Source organism: Mauremys reevesii, linkage group 14 (genome assembly GCF_016161935.1).
Source record: "Mauremys reevesii isolate NIE-2019 linkage group 14, ASM1616193v1, whole genome shotgun sequence".
Classification (NCBI taxonomy): domain Eukaryota; kingdom Metazoa; phylum Chordata; order Testudines; family Geoemydidae; genus Mauremys; species Mauremys reevesii.
This window is the reverse complement of record NC_052636.1, coordinates 13,693,981-13,712,815: the sequence shown is the minus strand read 5'-3', so window position 1 is coordinate 13,712,815 and position 18,835 is coordinate 13,693,981. Positions and strand designations below refer to the sequence as shown.

Below are 18,835 nucleotides of genomic sequence, written 5' to 3'. Positions count from 1 at the left end.
AATTTGGAAAAATGTCTTTGTGGGTTATTTGCCTATGGTCATACAATCAGTCCTTTCCCTGACACACACAGTCATGCTTAGGAAAGACGGTGTAGCAGTGATGTGAGATGTGGATGTGGCAAGAGGATGTCACACAAATAATAATTCACTGACACAAAACTTAATTAACCTTAACTCTGCCCTCTTTCAGCAATGCCCGCTTTGCCCATACTGCTCATGGTTGTACTGTGCCTTCCCAGAGAAAGATTCTGGGTCATACCAATGGTCCATTTAGCCCAGTATCCTCTTCCGACAGCAGCAGGTGTGAGATGCTTTGGAGGGAGTGAACAGAACAGGGCAATTCTCGAGTGATCCATCCCCTGTCGTCCAGTCTCAGCTTCTGGCAATCAGAGGCTGAGGACACCCACAGCATAGGGTTGTGACCCTGACCATCTTGGCTAATAGCCATTGATGGGCCTGTCCTCCATGAATTTATCTAGTTCTTTTTTGAACCCTGTTATACCTTCACAACATCTCCTGGCAAAGAGGTTGTCTGTGCGTTGTGTGAAGAAATACTTCCTTTGTTTGTTTTAAACCTGCTGCCTGTTCATTTCATTGGGTGTCCCCTGCTTTGTGTGTTAGCTGAAGGGGTAAATAACACTTCCTTAGCCACTTTCTCCACCCCAGTCATGATTTTCTAGACCTCTGTCATATCCCCCTTAAGTTGTCTCTTTTCTAAGATGAACAGTCCTAGTCTCTTTAATCTCTCCTCATATGGAAGCTGTTCCATGTCCCTCATGATTTTTGTTGCCCTTCGCTGCACTTTTTCCAATTCTAATAGATCTTTTTTGAGATAGGATGACCAGAACAGCACGCAATATTCAGGGTGTGGGCGTACCATGGATTTATGTAGTGGCATTATGATAGTTTCTGTTTTATTATCTATTCCTTTCCTAATGGTTCCAGCATTCTGTTCGTTTTTTTGAGTGCTGCGGCACATTGAGCGGATGTTTTCAGAGATGACTCCAAGATCTCGAGTGGTAACAGCTAATTTAGACCCCATCATTTTTCTATGCATAGCTGGGATTGTGTTTTCCAATGTGCATCACTTTGCATTTATCCACATTGAATTTAATCTGCCATTTTGTTGTCCAGTCACCCGGTTTAGCGAGATCCCTCTGTAACTTTTCTGCTTTGGACTTAAGTATCTTGAATAATTTTGTATCATCTGCAAACTTTACCACTTCACTGTTGCGCCATTTTCCAGATCATTTATAAATATGTTGAACAGCACTGGTCCCGGTACAAATCCTTGGGGGAACACCACTATTTGCCTCTCTCCACTGTTAAAACTGTTTATTCCTACCCTTTGTTTCCTATCTTTTAACCATGAGAGGGCCTTCTCTTTTATCCCACGGTAGCTTACTTTGTTTAAGATGCTTTATTGAGGGTAGGGCGACCAGATGTCCCTATTTTATAGGGACAGTCTCGATTTTTGGGTCTTTTTCTTTAACCCCCACCCCCATCCTGATTTTTCACACTTACTGTTTGACCACCCTAGGTGAGGGACCTTGTCAAAGGCTTTCTGAAAGGCCAAGTACCATATCCAATGGATCACCCTTGTCCACGTTTGTTGACACCCTTAAAGAATTCTAATTAGAGTAGTGAGGCTTGATTTCCCTTTACAAAAGTCGTGTTGACTCTTCCCCAACATTGTGTTCATCTATGTGTCTGACAATTGCCTGGTACTGAAATTAGGTTTACCGGCCTGTAATTTCCAGGATCTCTTCTGGAGTCTTTTAAAAAAATTGGCATCACATTAGCTCTCCGCCAGTCATCTCGTACAGAGGCTGATTTAAGTGATATGTTACATACCACAGCTAGTAGTTCTGAAATTTCATATTCGAGTTTCTTCAGAATTCTTGGGTGAATCCCATCTGGTCCTGGTGACTTATTACTGTTTAATTTTTCAATTTGTTCCAAAATCTCCTCTATTGACGCCTCAATCTGGGACCGTTCCTCAGATTTCTCCCTTAAGAAGAATGGCTCAAGTGTGGGAATCTCCCTCACATCCTCTGCAGTGAAGACCGATGCAAATAATTCATTTAGCTTCTCCGCATCAGCCTTGTCTTCCTTGGAGTGCTCCTTTAGCACCACAGGTGTCCAGTGGCCCCACTGATTGTTTGGCAGGTTCCTGCTTCTGATATACTTTTGTGTCTTTTGCTGGCTGCTCTTCGTATGTTTGGGGGTTTTTTGGCCTGCCTAATTACACTTTTACCCTTGATTTGCCAGAGTTTATGCTCCCTTCTATTTTCTTCAGTAGGATTTGACTTCCAATTTTTAAAGGATGTCTTTTTGTCTCTATCTGCCTCTTTTACTCTGTTGCTTAGCCATGGCGGTGGGGGTTTTTTTTGGTCTTCCTACTGGCTTTTTTGTGAGGGGAGATATACATATAGTTTGAGCCTCTATTATGGTATTTTTTAAAAGTTTCCATGCAGCTTGCCGGCATTTCACTCATTCATATGTAGTTACTAGTCGCCTCATTTCTATGTAGTTCCCCCTTTTGAAGTTAAATAATACCGTGGTGGGTTTCTTTGGTATTTTCTTCCTACAAGGATGTTAAATTTATTTACATTACCGAGCGGCTCAGCTATTTTCACTTCTTGGGCCAGATCCTGTGCTCCACTTAAGACTAGATCGAGAATTGCCTCTCCCCTTGTGGGTTCAAGGACTAGCTGCTCCACGAAGCAGTCGTTAATGGTGCCTAGAAATTTTCTCTCTGCATCCTGCCCTGAGGTGACATGTTCCCAGTCAATAAGGGGATCGTTGAAATCCCCTATTATTATTGGATTTTCTGTTTTTGTAGCCTGTCTAATCTCCCTGAGCATTTCACAGTCACTCAAGGAACAGGGCGCGTGACAACTGTCGCAGAATTAAATGCCTTCTCTTTTCTAAGGCACAGCTTGTTTTTAGGTGATCTGTATCGAACAGGCCAATGATGGACGTAAACTGAATATCCACCTCCAGGAGCTCACTAGAGATCTACCCAGGTGGCTCTCTCGGAGGCTAAATCCTTTTGGGATTTGTCATGATGCCGATGCTGTTCTGAACAGGAGCTCCCTGTTCTGCGCTCACAACCCGATACTTGCTACATTTTACAATCCCATCAGCAAAGCTCTCAGCTGTGGCTTCTTAGTAGAGATAAAGAGCAGCTGGTTAGCACCGGCACATCCAGATGCTGCCCAGCCTGGTGACACTCACTGACTGGGGCCCGAGAGATTCCCCTCCTTCCTCTTTGGAGAATTGTGGTCCTTTTGAGCCACGGGGAAGCCCTGGGTCTAGTGCGGTGACAAAATGCAATTTGAAGGGCGGACGTGTCTCTTGGCTTGGACCTGCCAGGCTCTGTCACTTCAGGGAGAGTTCATCCCATCTGTGAGACAGACAGCAGTGAGGCAGAGCCAAGAACGCCGGGAAGAGGGTCAAATGGTTGTGAGCTTGACTCCTGGACACCTCTGCCACCGCCGACGAGCGTCCCCCTTACAGCTACGGTAGGCGCTGGCATGGAAAAGTGATGTTAGGGAAATGTTCTGTGTATTTTTAGCTGCTTTCGGGATGATTTAGCAACTGGAAACGAGGAGAGCCAGCATCGCATAACCAGCCAGCTCTCCATGGACCTCAGCGTGGGAACCACTGCGCTAGGCATTTTACAGACCTGCAAAAGAGCCATGTGTCCTTGATTAGTGCGACAGCACCGACTGGAATCAGAGCCCCGTTGTACAAACGCATAGTAAGAGACAGTCCCTACAATCGGAATAGACACGGCAGACTAACTGGGGGAGGGGAAATGAAGGTTTAAAATGAACCTTGATAAATCGAGGAGTGGGGTGATATGGCTGGGATAGCAGCAGACCGGACTGGATCCAGAAGGTCACTTCCAGTCCAATATATGTCCATGGTTACCCGACAGGTGAGTGTTAGTAAATGGATCTAACCTGACACAAGCAGAATTTTCACAAGCTGAGGCCTAGTCAGTCCTTCACCTCTTGGATGAGATGTGTCCAGGTTGACAAGCCCCAAACATACAGACAAGGATGCAGTCTGCAGACACGATGCCAAAAAGTTGTCAGCTGAGGATGAATTTTGGGGTTCAGATTCAAATCCATAATCTAGAGGCAGATAAAACCCCTGTAGCCTGGCCCTAATTATCTGCGCCATCCAGTTTCTTTATCCCTAACCGATCCTTGGCAACCAGTATCAACCAGAGTGCCCCAAGGGTCGGTCCTGGGGCCAGTTTTGATCAATATCTTCATTAATGATCTGGAGGATGGCGTGGACTGCACTCTCAGCACGTTTGCAGATGACACTAAACTGGAAAGAGTGGTAGATACGCTGGAGGGTAGGGATAGGATGCGGAGGGACCTAGACAAATTAGAGGATTGGGCCAAAAGAAACCTGATGAGGTTCAACAAGGACAAGTGCAGAGTCCTGCACTTAGGACGGAAGAATCCCATGCACTGCTACAGACTAGGGACCGAATGGCTGGGCAGCAGTTCTGCAGAAAAGGACCTAGGGGTTACAGTGGACGAGAAGCTGGATATGAGTCAGCAGGGCGCCTTTGTTGTCAAGAAGGCTAACGGCATTTTGGGCTGTATAAGTAGGGGCATTGCCAGCAGATTGAGGGATGTGATCATTCCCCTCTATTCAACATTGGTGAGGCCTCATCTGGAGTACTGTGTCCAGTTTTGGGCCCCACACTACAAGAAGGATGTGGATAAATTGGAGAGAGTCCAGCGGAGGGCAACAAAAATGATTAGGGGACTGGAACACATGACTTATGAGGAGAGGCTGAGGGAACTGGGATTATTTAGTCTGCAGAAGAGAAGAGTGAGGGGGGATTTGATAGCTGCTCTCAACTACCTGAAAGGGGGTTCCAAAGAGGATGGATCTAGACTGTTCTCAATGGTACCAGATGACAGAACAAGGAGCAATGGTCTCAAGTTGCAGTGGGGGAGGTTTAGGTGGGATATTAGGAAACACTTTTTCACTAGGAGGGTGGTGAAGCACTGGAATGGGTTCCCTAGGGCGGTGATGGAATCTCCTTCCTTAGAGGTTTTTAAGGCCCGGCTTGACAAAGCCCTGGCTGGGATGATTTAGTCGGGGATTGGTCCTGCTTTGAGCAGGGGGTTGGAGTAGATACCTCCTGAGGTCCCTTCCAACCCTGATCTTCTATGATTCTATGATTGCTTGGGTGTTCAGCATACCCTTAAATATAGCTGTTCTGCTTCTTAAAAATGGCGGGCAATCTTGCACATATTTTTTAAATTTATTCATGCACTTTTAATAGAAGGGTCTCTCACTATGTTCCCAAAAGAAGCTGCTTTGGAACGACCCTTTGGTTAATCTACCTGGGACTTCCTAGTGGAAATGGTCACACAAAAGGAAATGAAGAATGAATCTCCCACCTGCCAACCAGTGGTAGCCTGTCATTGGAAAAAGAAAAACGCTCCAACCATCGAGGAATGGTTCAAAGAAATATTGGAGATTTGTGGTTATGGAAAAATTAACACACCAATTATGTATCCAGCAAAATAGACAGAGGACAGATAGATACTTCAATATCTGGTTACCTTTTATTCAGTACTCAAAGTACATTCATTTGCCAAAAAAAAAAAAAAAAAGGCACACCTGTTCAATTTTTTTGAATATTAACATTAGATAGACAGACCTTGTTATCGGTGCTTTCTCTGTAATATAGTGACACCTTGTTAAATAAAAAGATCTGATGACTATATTCCAGTGTAATGTCTCTTGAAACAAAAGCTAACTGTTGTGATCGTTGTCTTATTTTTGATACTTACGGGGCAAGGATTTGTAAACTTCTTAAAGTTCCCTAAATAAATAGTTTAAAAAAGAAGCAGCAGCAGCAGCTGCTGCTCTGATCTTTCTGATGGTATTAATACTTAACATTTCTAGAACATCTTTACAGCTGATGTAAACCCGCATAGCTCCATCAAAATCAGTGTAGGTAACCAGTTTACACCATCTGAGACGTCAACCTGTAATCTTCAGTGCACTGCATTACTGCCTAATTAATCCTCACCACGACACCGGTGTGTATTGTTACAGGCGAGTAATTATCGTCATTTTTGTTTCACAGATAGGGGAACGGTGCCATAAAGGGGCAGAGTGTTAGAGCCAGGGGTTAGAATGACGCACACTCCATGCTGAGACGCAAAGTGGCATCTACCCGTTTCCCCAAACCTGGTCACATCCTGGAATTTTTCCAGCTCACGGTTTTACAACCTTTCCAAAGATTTTTTTTTTTAATTTCCAAAATAAAAAAAATATATACTGTATTTATATGGAAACCAAGTCCCAGAACAGTACACTGAACTACCAAACTAAGCTCACATCTATATGGCAACATTAACGTACTATTTTTGTCAGCCTTAAAATCCACCCCTGTGCAGAAGGTGAGGCCATGGCCTATGCACCCGTTAAAGTCTACTGCAAGTGAGTGACTGCTCTGTTTACTATCAGCTGGAGTGCATATGACCCTGAGTAGCCCCACAGTAGAATTACTCGCTGTAGTAAATCCTATGCCATGGTAATAAATCCTAAGCCAGGATTCACGTACAGTTCTTCAGGCCCCAGTTGAAATCTTAGCCCGATTATGCTGGGCGCTGCACATGTATGTATCAGACGAGGCTAGTGTGCAAAAATGGCCCGTCACTGCCAAAACTCCCATTAACCGCACTGGGGTCGGCATGTTGCCCTCTGGTTCTTTAGGGTTGAACGTGGCATTCCCCCATTGTTACAGGTCACCACACAACTTTAACATGTTATTAAAGAGAGGGGAAAAAAAGCATCGATATAGAAAACCAGCGGGGAAGAGGCCAAGGCCATGGCAGTCGTCTTGAAAGATTTTTCCCAGTGCAAACAGAGGCCATTCCCTTGGGGGAAGTGCTGTCTGGGTATGGCCGTCTCGGCTCTTTGATCCTCTTGCAAGACAAAATGCGATGGGCGAACCATTCTGATAAACACTATGACTTCTCTGTTAGTGACATGCTATGTTTCTTCAGTGGTCTCCCTCTGACAGTTGCTGAGCTACAAAGAAACATCAAACAGAGATGAGAGACAGGGGTAAAAAACAACAACAACAAAAAACAACACAACCCACCAAACTGTTCCCTGGGGAATATAGACCAAGCCACAAACAGCCAGGGTCAAGTTGAAGAAGGGTTTCTCTTGTTGTCAGAAAATTTGTGTTTTGCTCTGTGTGTGTATCTTTTTGTTTTTGAACAATATAATAATTCCATACTAACCACCCTGCAAATATATTAAATTGGCAGCTTTGAAACCAGATGATCAGATGCCCCTTTCATTTCTTCTCCCTTCCCAGCAGCTAACGAGAGGATGAAATAAGTCAAAGATCATGAAATCGGCTGCCACAAAAAAGCCCTTGTCTATTGCATTTTAAAGCCAACGAGAAAAACCCCAACCCACCCCTTTTGCCTCTAAATTCATCCAGAACCATTGGCTTCTAGCACCGCCAGGGAACTGTTTCAACATGAATGAATGGGATCAGCGCCCATGCTCCTGAGGGCTGGAGGGGGTGTTGGATTAAATATAAAAGGCACAGAGGGAAACGTTTGGTTGGCAAGCAGTGTTTCCCTGCAGGCGATGGGCATATCCTATGTGGGTATTTATGACTATTCTGCAGGGGGAATGGAGCTGAGAATTAAACAGCATTCACAGTGGTGTGCATGCAAATCCGAACCCTTTCCTACCAGATTTAACACTACAGTTCATAGAAATACAGCACGTACGGCTAGGTTACGCTTATGAAAATTACAACTACAGTTGTAATGCTGGTAAAACTCCTTGCTGGGAGTTCTGCCTGGGTTAAAATTGCACGATCGGGTCCTATCTTCTAATGGTCACCTGTCTCGAATTCCTAACATTTTTTTTTCAGATAGGTTCCCCAGAAATGTTGTCCCAGGAGACTGGCTACCTCTGACAAAAAATGCCATGGGGTCTTTAGAGTTCAAAAGTCTTGTCTAGAACAGGCTTTATCCAGAAAATAGTGACTGTGGTTCTCTGACCTGTATTATGTAAGAGGCCAGAGCATTGGCCTGCTAAACCCAGGGTTATGAGTTCAATCCTTGATGGGGCCACTTAGGGATCTCAGGCACAATCAGTACTTGGTCTTGCTAGTGAAGGTAGGGGGCTGGACGCGATGAGCTTTCAGGGTCCCTTCCAGTTCTATGAGATAGGTATATCTCCATATGTTATTATATTATACCAGTCTCTTCTGGACTTAAAAGCTATTAATTTTTCTCTCCTGGAATTGACAGTAATAGAGAGAGATCATAGAGGAGAAAAATGAATAATCATCACGCTTTCCATGTAAATATTGAAGAGAAATTTGTCTTCCACCCAACCCTGGATTGTAACTGCATTTGCTTCTTCCAGGCATCAGAGTATTTGAAAATCACAAAAGTTGAGAGGAGGGCGGTGGTGTTTCATATTGTGATGACATGCTTAACTGTTCCCAGGATTGGACCCATATTTAGAAAGGATTTCTCCCTTTGCCTTGTGGTGTGATTTGCAGGCTCTTTTATTTTAATATACAGAAAACGAAACAATCAGGGGTATAATATGCCTGAGAAGGAAAACAAAAGGTAGAAAGATGGTTTAAAAGCAAATACAAGTAGGGAACTCCAGGATCTATTAGGATTCTCAGTTAGGCCCTATCCTACAACAGAATCTGCTAGCATAGACCAATGCAGGATTGGGGCTTTTATTTTACCTGCTATATTTTTTTAGTTGGTGAGGAAAGTCCTAGAAACCTAGATGCATTTGAAAAGAAGAGGGAATCAGAACAAGATTCCTGAAGGAGGGGTTCCCCAGATTTTATTGGGGGGGTGCAAGTGGGAACAAGGTATTTGAAATGCTGGTATTTTAAAGCTACGGGAGACTGTATTTCTTCGACATTTACTTTAGGAGCTCCCTGATTTTAAGGGACACAACCAAGCAGCCGATGAGAAGAAAAAAAAAATTAAGCTTGGAATTCCCCAGTTCTAGGTCCAATTCTGTTCTTATTTCGGGCAGTCGCAAAACTCCCCCATCATCCTCATTAATATCGAAGGTCCGATCCTGCAAACAGTACATGTGGGAGCAACTTTACCTGGGTGAGTAATCCCAAAGTTACATGTGTCTGTAACATCTGCAGGATCGGGCTCTGCGAATGAGCACCCCGGTTGTATTTAGGGCCCAAGGCGGCATATGCTGACTATACACATTGTTATGGGGACTACCCACTGTAATAAGCATTGGACAGGATTACTGAATGCCTATCATGCAATTACTAGGCACCGCAAGCGTGTTGAGTCGCAGGCATGAAGCCAGGCACAGGATCAGGCCCTAGAGAGTACTGTATCCCTTATATTTTTAAGGGTACCCCAATTCCAGTTGCATTTTGGGGGTGGCTGTCAAGAACCTAGGTGGGTTTTGTGTTCCGGCTACAAGTTTAAGAAAAAATCCCCCCCTCAAAAGCGGGAGCTTAAAAGAAAAATAAAATAAGGTACAATTATAATATTTTGTTCCCCAATTTTATGTGGGTGTGTCCTGGGGGAAAAGTTAACAACGAAACAAAAAAGAAAGGACGGTGTTTTTTAATAGAAAAGTGTGTGGGGGGAATCTCGTTTTTTTTTTTTTTTTTGGTGAGAGTGTGTGGAAAACCTTTTTGAAAAAGATATCAAGGAAAAGACAGAGTTAAATCCATCCCCACGGTGCACTTCAACGAATTTGGACCATGCATTTAAATTCTTCCGCCCCCCCTACCCCCCCTTTGGTGGTTCTTCTCTTGCCTAAAGAAAGAAAGAAAAAGAAAGAAGAAAAAAAAAACACCACTCCCTTCTGAAGTATTTAAAAGTAAGAAAGGAAGAAAAAAAAAAGAGAGGCCCCCCCTTCTCTTGTCTCTCGCATGAACTAGTAAAGCAGGCAAAAAAAATTATATATATATATATATGGTGTTACTAGTATGGAACTAGTTAACCTTTAACAATTTATGCTGATGTCACACTGAGCATGAGTACTGATTAATCCCAGCCTTTTCTGTCCCCCCCCCCGAAAATATTTTTATTGAGGGAGGTGGGGGGGGAAGTATAAGAAAAAAGAAATAATTTAGAGCAGCCATCTTTGTTTTATGCAGAAATCTTTCTCTTTCAGTTCCCCCCCAGTGCCAGGAATATACAAATATTGTTCATCTATGCAATGAGCTGAGAGATTCAAACAAGCAACAATAAGGAGAAAAATCAAGGGGGGGGAAATCTTTTTGTTGTTCTGGCTGTTTTGGATTGATTTCGGGGGGGGGGGCTGTTTTTTTTTTTTTTTTTGTTAACCTCAAGGAAGAGGTGTGTGTGGGGGAGTGGTGGTGGGGGGGTTGACTTAAAAATCAAGCCAGCCATTTTGTTTTTTTTTTTTTCAATAAAGAAAGGAGTGGGGGGGATTTTTTTTCCCTTTTTTTCCCTCCTGGGGGGGTCTGTTTTAAAAATAATTTAAGGGCGGCCATTTTTGTTCCTTGCTCTTGTGGCAAATATTATGCTGAGCTGCCCCCTCAGAATTTAAATATATTTTAAACCTCTCTCTTCCTCTCCCCCCCCACTTTTATATTTTTAAAGGGGGGGAGGGGAAAAAGTTAAAGAGTTTTTTTCCCTCTCTTTTTTTTTTGAATTCATGGGACTTTTTCATGCAGTTTTTTTTTTTTGTGACTGAGGTGATCTGAAGGGGGGGGGAGAGGATTTTTGTGTGTGGTGAAGAGGGGTTGTTCCCCCCCTTCTCTCTCTGTGTGTGTCCCTGCCCCCCCTCCCCCAGCACCACCATGGCTTCCCCTCTGAGGGAGGACGAGGAAGAGGAGGAGGAGATGGTGGTGTCTGAGGTGGAGGGGGATGAAGAAGAAGAGGAGGAAGAGGAGGAGGAAGACGGAGCAGGGGACAACAGCCCAGGCGACATATTCCCGCCTGCTGCTGCTCCACTGGCACCAGCACCAGCAGCATCAACTCCACCAGCAGCTGCGGCTCCTCCAGGTAAACAACCCCCCCCCGGCCCCCCGAGCCGGGCGCCAAAACAACCCCCCATTCCCCTCCCCCTCCAACGGCTTTCGAACTTTCGGGGGGGGGGGCTTTGTTTGTAAACAACCAACGGCTGTGGAACGTTGAGGGGCCGAGAGTTCCGACTGCCGAGGCTCCCCCCCAGCCGCGCGCGCGCCGCTGCCCAACGGCTTTGGAACGTTGAGGGGCCGAGAGTTCGCGGCACCCTCCTCCCCCCACCCCGCTGCCCAACGGCTGTGGAACGTTGAGGGGCCGAGAGTTCCCCCCCGCCTCCCCCCGCAGGCGCGCGCGCTGCCCAGAGGGGAGAGTTTCCAGCCCCCCCCCGTCCCCTCTTTGGATCGTTGACGGGCCGAGAGTTCCGACACCCCTCCCCCCCCCGCGCCCGCGCTGCCCAATGGCTTTGGAACGCCGAGGGGCCGAGAGTTCAGCCCTCCACGCGCGCGGGTCAGTGGCTTTGGAACGTTAAGGGGGACCCCGAGAGTTTCTACTCCCCCCCCACGCGCCTCTGGCGTGCTGCCTAACGGCTTTGGAACGTTAAGGGGGACCCCGAGAGTTTCTCTTCCCCCCCCCAACGCGCCTCTGGCCGCTGCCTAACGGCTTTGGAACGTTGGGGGGGGGCCGCGAGAGTTTCTAGTCGCCCCCACCGCGTTTCGAACGTTCAGGATGGGGGAGGGGTACAGGCAAGCCTCCCCCTCGATTTGGTTTTCAGGGCCCCTCCCCCACCCGAAGTGGCCTCAGTGGGGCCCGATGCTCCTCCATGGATTCCAATAGAGAACAGGATTCCCCCCCCCCCGAATGTGGGGTGGCCGTGATTGCTTGGCAACACAGAGCCCCCCCCCCCTTCACCCTCCTCCATTAAAGCCCTGGAGGCTGCCATCAAAGTGTTGTGTCCCCCCCCCCCCACCTCCCGCTTGCTCCTGTAAGGTGGTGAGCAGCCCCGGGGTTAAGTGGGCGTTGAGGGGTTTCCCCCAAAGACGGGGGGCTGGTCTGGCAGTGGCGGTGGAGGAGCAACAAGATGGGACCCCTGGAGTCATTGCGGGGAGTGGGACAGGGTTTGTGGGGTCAGCCTGTGCTTGGCGGGGGGAAAGCTTGGCACCCGATGGGTAGGACCGGGCCCGCTGGGCGTTGGTGGGAACGCGGGATGATTGGTGCCTGGTGGGCAGGATGGGTGTTGGCAGGAGTGGGGGGTGATTTGCCCCAGTGGGCAGGATGGGGCCCGCTGGGCATTGGGCGAGGAGGGTGCTGGGGGCAGGATGGGGCCCCGGGCTCAGTCAGCAGATAGGGAGGGCCCCTGGCAGACAGGACAGGGCACATGGGGTCCGTGGATGGGGCGGGAACCTCGAGGGACCGGCCGATGGCATTTGCCAGTGGGTTGGGAGAGCGCTTTGGTGCCCTTCAGGATCAGATCGGCTGGAACAAGTTGGGGGGCGGGGGCAGTAAACTGTGGGGCTTGGCCTGCTGGCATGAGGGGCGGTAGGTGGTATTTGGCACTCTGACTAGTGGTGGTCTCTAGCGGATGGACCCTCAGGGTGTAGGGAGCAGGTGGGGCCGAACGCCCAACCCGACTCAGGATGGGGCACCCCGGGTACGGTGCAGGGGAGAGCACTGGACTCTGTGCTGGGCGAGGACGTATTGGGAGTGCAAGAGGCTCCGCTGTCCAAGGGACATGGCCACAGTGGTTACCTAGATCTGTGTGTGGTGGGGGTCAGTAGCCACAGCTTGTGTGGAGGGGACGTCGCACCCCTCATGATAGAGTTACATCGCCTGTGATGGGAGTGAAGGGTGCCTTAAGGGATGGGGCCAATTGCCCTCAACAGGAGTGGATGGAGTCAGGGCCAGGTTGGCGATGGCGGGAGCAGAGGGTGAGGTGAGGACAGGGTTAATGGGTAGTAGTGGGAGTGGATGGGATTAGGGCCTGGTTGCCGATGGCGGGAGCAGGGGGTGAGGTGAGGACAGGGTTAATGGGCTGCGGTGGGAGTTGATGGGTCAGGACCAGGTTGGCGATGGCGGGAGCGGAGGGTGAGGTGAGGACGGGGTTAATAGGTTCTGTTGGGAGTGGATGGGGTAAGCGCCAGGTTGGCGATGGCGGGAGCGGAGGGTGACGTGAGGACAGGGTTAATGGGATGTGGTGGGAGTGGAAGGGGTCACGGTGAGGTTGGCAATGGCGGGAGCGGAGGGTGAGGTGAGGACAGGGTCAGTGGGCTGCGGTGGGAGTGGGGTGGGGTCAGGAGCAGGTTGCTGATGGTGGGAACGGAGGGTGAGGTGAGGACAGGGTTAATGGGCTGCGGTGAGAGTGGATGAGGTCAGGGTCAGGTTGGCGATGGCGAGAGCGGAGGGTGACGTGAGGACAGGGGTAATGGGCTGCGGTGGGAGTGGATGGGGTCAGGGCCAGGTTGGCGATGGCGGGAGCGGAGGGTGACGTGAGGACAGGGTTAATGGGCTGCGGTGAGAGTGGATGGGGTCAGGACCTGGTTGGCGATGGTGGGAGCGGAGGGTGACGTGAGGACAGGGTTAATGGGCCGTGGTGGGAGTAGATGGGGTCAGGACCTGGTTGGCGATGGCGGGAGCGGAGGGTGAGGTGAGGACAGGGTTAATGGGTTGCGGTGGGAGTGGGGTCAGGGCCAGGTTGGCGATGGCGGGAATGGAGGGTGAGGTGAGGACAGGGTTAATGGGTAGTAGTGGGAGTGGGTGGGGTCAGGGCCAGGTTGGTGATGGCTGGAGCGGAGGGTGAGGTGAGGACAGGGTAAATGGGCTGCGGTGGGAGTGGGTGGGATTAGGGCCAGGATGACGGGAGCGGAGGGTGAGGTGAGGACAGGGGTAAGCGGAAGGCGGGGTAGTTGGTGGGGTCAGGGCCAGGTTGGCGATAGCGGGAGCGGAGGGTGACATGAGGACAGGGTCAGTGGGTAGTAGTGGGAGTGGATGGGGTCAGGGCCAGGTTGGCGATGGCGGGAGCGGAGGGTGTGGTGAGGACAGGGTTAATGGGTAGTAGTGGGAGTGGGTGGGGTCAGGGCCAGGTTGGTGATGGCGGGAGCGGAGGGTGAGGTGAGGACAGGGTTAATGGGCGGCGGTGGGAGTGGGTGAGGTCAGAGCCAGGTTGGTGATGGCGGGAGCAGAGGGTGAGGTGAGGACAGGGTAAATGGGCTGCGGTGGGAGTGGATGGGGTAAGGGCCAGGTTGGTGATGGCGGGAGTGGAGGTTGAGATGAGGACAGGATTAATGGGCTGTGGTGGGAATGGGTGGGATTAGGGCCAGGATGACGGGAGCGGAGGGTGAGGTGAGGACAGGGGTAAGCGGAAGGCGGGGTAGTTCGTGGGGTCAGGGCCAGGTTGGCGATGGTGGGAGCGGAGGGTGAGTTGAGGACAGGGTCAGTGGGTAGTAGTGGGAGTGGGTGGGGTCAGGGCCAGGTTGGCGATGGCGGGAGCTGAGGTTGAGACGAGGACAGGGTTAATGGGCTGCGGTGGGAATGGGTGGGATTAGGGCCAGGATGACGGGAGCGGAGGGTGAGGTGAGGACAGGGGTAAGCGGAAGGCGGGGTAGTTGGTGGGGTCAGGGCCAGGTTGGCGATAGCGGGAGCGGAGGGTGACATGAGGACAGGGTCAGTGGGTAGTAGTGGGAGTGGATGGGGTCAGGGCCAGGTTGGCGATGGCGGGAGCAGAGGGTGAGGTGAGGACAGGGTTAATGGGCTGCGGTGGGAAAGGTGGGATCGGGGCCAGGTTGGTGATAGCAGGAGCGGAGGGTGAGGTGAGGACAGGGGTAAGCAGAAGGCGGGGTAGTTGGTGGGGTCAGGGCCAGAGTGAACATGGCGTGGACCTTTCGGGAGAGGCTCGTTAGCCTTGTTCGGTGCCTCATGTGACTTGACTTCAGTTGTTGCTCTAAGACCCGTCCGAATTCCCCCTGTATAACTGACATGCTCCCTGCTCTGTGGCACCCATCAACTTGGGACTGGAGTCCTGCATGATTTAAAAAGCAAATTTTAAATGTCAATGAAATCAGAGGGATGTAACCAAAGGCTCTTGTCCCTTCAAAAAATGTAGAGTATTTTGCTGCTGCCAGACAAATCTCTACCCAGATTCGCTTCGATTTGCTCTCCCTTAGAAAGAAAACCTCAGGCGTGGGGGGGAAGGAAGCTTAAGGAATCGGAGGAGCAGGGAAATAAGGAAGTGTGGGCGTAAGATGGCTCTCGTTTTCCCTTTCCCTTTATCCTTGCCATAATTATTAATTTATTTTGAATACAGTAACACATGGATGCCCTAATAATGGATCAAGGCCGCTTTGTCCTAGGCTGTGGGTACCTGCCTAACAAATAGGTGGTCTGTCGCCAGAGTTTACAATCTAAGGCTTCAGTCTTGCAAAGACTTGTCATTCGCCATGCGTCATGTGAAAGACGTGCAAATCTTTTGCCTTCACCGAAATGGACAAGCTCTGCCCCAATACTGTTATTCTCAGCAGTAGGGTCTTTCCGCACATTGATTGGTCATAATGATCAGTGCGTAGAGAGAGCAAAATATGCTTATTAGGTTCAGCCTTGTAGGTAAAGGATTTGTGACTTGAAAAAAAAAGTGTGTGTGTGGGGGGGGAATAAAGCCAATATTTTTCTGTCACCAAATTTGATTTCCAGGTTCCCAAAGTCACTTTGCTTTTTCTTGATTTAATAAATGTGTTAATTTTAATGTTGGGCCGGGGGAGTTATTTATGCCAGTGGAAAGACTGCTGTTTCCCCCGACCTTTTTTCTTAGCATTCCCTGAGTGACTGAAACACGCGATTGTTACGTATATAAAAAACGTACTCGGTAGTTTCGAAGCGCTGGGTGTCTGATCCTGGAGACGCTTGGGTGGGTAGCTTTGCTCATGGAAGTAGTCCCATTGGCTTCAGAGTGTGGGTCAAGTTCCTTATGCTGTGTGTTACATCATGCCTGGAAGATGTGTGGCTTGAGATCTGCGTTCAAATCCTGCCTCTGCCGCCAGCTTTGCTAGGTCACCTGGGGCGAGCCTCTTCCCCATCCTGTGCCTTGGTTTCTCCCTCTGTGAAAAGAGGCTAAAGATACTGTTGACCTGCTTTGGAAAGCGCTTTGAAATCTACTGAAGGAAATAGATAAGAGCGGGGGATAATTATTATATGAGAAAGTAGAGGAGAGCTTATGGGAGGAATGATTTGCAGGTTTACGACCTAACAGGTGTGGCTAATTTAAAGAAAGGCAAAGATGATTCCCCATTGTGAATACGGATTAAAAAAAAATTAACACTGGAGAGGGAGAAAAACTGTCACTTTCTTTTCTCTTGATCAAGAAAACCCACTTTCAGTGAAAAGGAAAAGAAGCGTGTGTGTGCGCACGTGAACGTTTGTTTGTTTTTGTCTGTAAGCCCCAGGATTTAAAATAGAGTCTCCTCTTCCCCACTTCTCAAAATGGTCAGAAATCTGTGTTTCAGTTTTAAAAGCGGTGTCCCTCCTTCCCCTCAATCTTTAAATCCACCTCCCGATTCGCCACCTGTAACACTGAGACGCTTAAGTGAAAGAATCCAGAACCGTTCATAAAATGACCGTCTGGCTTTTTATTTATTTGCATTCAAGTACAGGCCGCTGAGCAGAGATCAGGGCCGCCTTGAGGTAGGCCCCGATCCTGCAAGGCTTTTCAGCTTTTACGATGAAAATCCTGGCTCTGTTGAAATCAGTGGGGATTTTGCCTTTGTCCTCAATGAAGCCAGAATTTCGGCCCTAATTTTTTGACTTCCAAACTCCTCCAGACCGGGAAGGTAGAAGATCACAGGTTGATTGTTTTTCCCAGAGCCTTCCCTTTCCTGAAAACATCCGAACTCTGGTGCTGATTCTGGAAAGACTTAAACGTGCGCGTAACGATGTGGACGGCTCAAGTCGCTGATCGAAGCGGGACTCCTTGTGTGATCAGAATTAAGCACTTGATTCAGTCTTCGCAGGATCGGGTACCCGCAGGATGTAACACCGTGGGGCCCGCTTTGCACACTAGTCTAAGAAGCAAATCAGATCACTAAAGTTGGCAGGAAGGTGCTTTGTAATTACTCCCCCAAAAGGGGGACTTTAAGTAGTATTTCCACGTAAAACAACCAAATGGACATTCTCACGGGTCCTGAGAAACGCGGGATATGTTTAGCCCCTGATCCTGTGATTGATGACAGATGCAGCTGGAGGATTGGTTGCTTTCCAGCGTGAAATCTCTTCGAACGTGGCTGTCCCCTCTCCTGAGTAGGGCACTGGGCACGCCACCAGGTTTCCTTGGCAAGAGTTTTCCTCATATTGGTCCTAAAGCGGCGGCTGCTTTGCCATCTCCTGCTGATCCAGCTCGTCGTCTGAAATTCTGGAAGTCCCAGTAACCTACCTACTCCTGCCACCGGGGTCTCTGATCTCTCCAGGTCCCCCTGCCAGGGGCATTTCCGTGTCAGCTGCTGTTCCTGTGGATTCATACCTGATAACAGACTATTCTCTGAGGGCCACATTTGCAAAGGGGCTCTGCATCCTACCTGGGAACAAGGGGGAACAGGTGGGCATTACGCACTTCTGAAAATCTGTCTGCTTCAGTCAGTTGCTTAACGGGGGGACCCGAGCGCTTTCTGAAAATCTCCCTCGGAGCCTGTATTTCATTTGGCAGAGTTCCCGAGGTGCGTAATCCCTCCCTGACTGGCGAATTTCTACCTTGGGGACAATTATTTTTAAAGCCACTGTTACAAATAAGAGGGACCCGTTTCCCTGCCCCAGTGGAAATGGCTTCCCCCGCCTCCGTTAACTGCCGGAGATAAGGGATCTGTTCTTGATTTGCTTGTCTTTTGTTTAAATTTAAATATGCAAGTGGGGTGGAACCGACATCTGTAGTGAATGAGATGGAGATTCTGGAGTCTTTCTTTGTTTCTGGTTACAGTGAAATAACTCTTGATTTCTGGTTTCAATTAAATCCACATCTCCGCCATCCCTTGACGCGTTATATAATATCTATGTGTGTGCTCATATTTTATTTTTTTATATATATATAATTTTTTTTCCAAGGTAGAGAGTGAAAATGTCACGTGTGTGGAAATTTCTAGTTGATTGCCTGCCAAAATACCCATCTCGGCTGCGCATGTGCATCAATATTATGATTAGGGCGGGGGGGGGAGAATCTGAAAGGGGTGAGGGGGAAAAAAAAAAAGAAAAGATTGATGGCAGGATTAGAAATTGACGGGATTGAGGGGCGGTAAGGATGCCCTGCGGCCTGCCCCGCTCTCCTCGGCTTTGTGAATTACATCCCACCGGGAACTGAGCGGCGGCGGCGGGATGCAACCAGGTGATTCAAACCCAGAGGGCGGAAGAGATAATATGGTATTGTCAGAAGAAATGGGACGCAGGCAGATGCGAGATGCTGCTGCTTAGACGGGAGGGGCTGGCGGCAGGAATCTAGGCGGGGAGGGTGCGAAGGGAAGTCCACCCTGTTGGCTGCGCCTCCGTTTTTATTAGTAGTAGTATGATTTTTTTTTTGCATTTTGATTTGTAAGGCAAAGGAGCTGGCGTTGTCAGCGTACGGTGTGTGTGCACGCCTGCGTGTGTGTGTGTGTGTGTGTGTGTGTGTGTGTGTGTCAGAGGGCTGTGTTGTCATTTCTAACCTAGCAAGGCACCCCCTGTCGAGGTGACTGGCATCATCTGACAGGTCATTCCTCTCTGTGCTGCCGAGTTCATGTTTGCCTTGCAGCTGGCACAGGGGTTTGGCTGATGTCTCTCTCCCGCAGCCAGCCTGCGGTGTG

The 18,835-nt window shown here is 48.9% G+C and overlaps 1 protein-coding gene across 7 annotated transcripts in view; it reads left to right on the top strand.

The window, feature by feature from the left end:
- Nucleotides 1-10,772: 10,772 nt before the first annotated feature.
- CHD3 (chromodomain helicase DNA binding protein 3) overlaps nucleotides 10,773-18,835 on the top strand; it is a 63,400-nt gene continuing 55,337 nt past the window's right edge. For 6 of the 7 annotated variants that reach the window (XM_039500062.1, XM_039500061.1, XM_039500059.1 and 3 more), the window contains exon 1: nucleotides 10,774-11,069. In XM_039500062.1, coding sequence (XP_039355996.1) covers nucleotides 10,865-11,069 — 205 coding nt within the window. In that variant the 5' untranslated portion in view covers nucleotides 10,774-10,864. Of the gene's footprint in view, nucleotides 11,070-18,835 lie in introns of all 7 variants that reach the window. The other variant, XM_039500064.1, reaches the window with a different exon arrangement.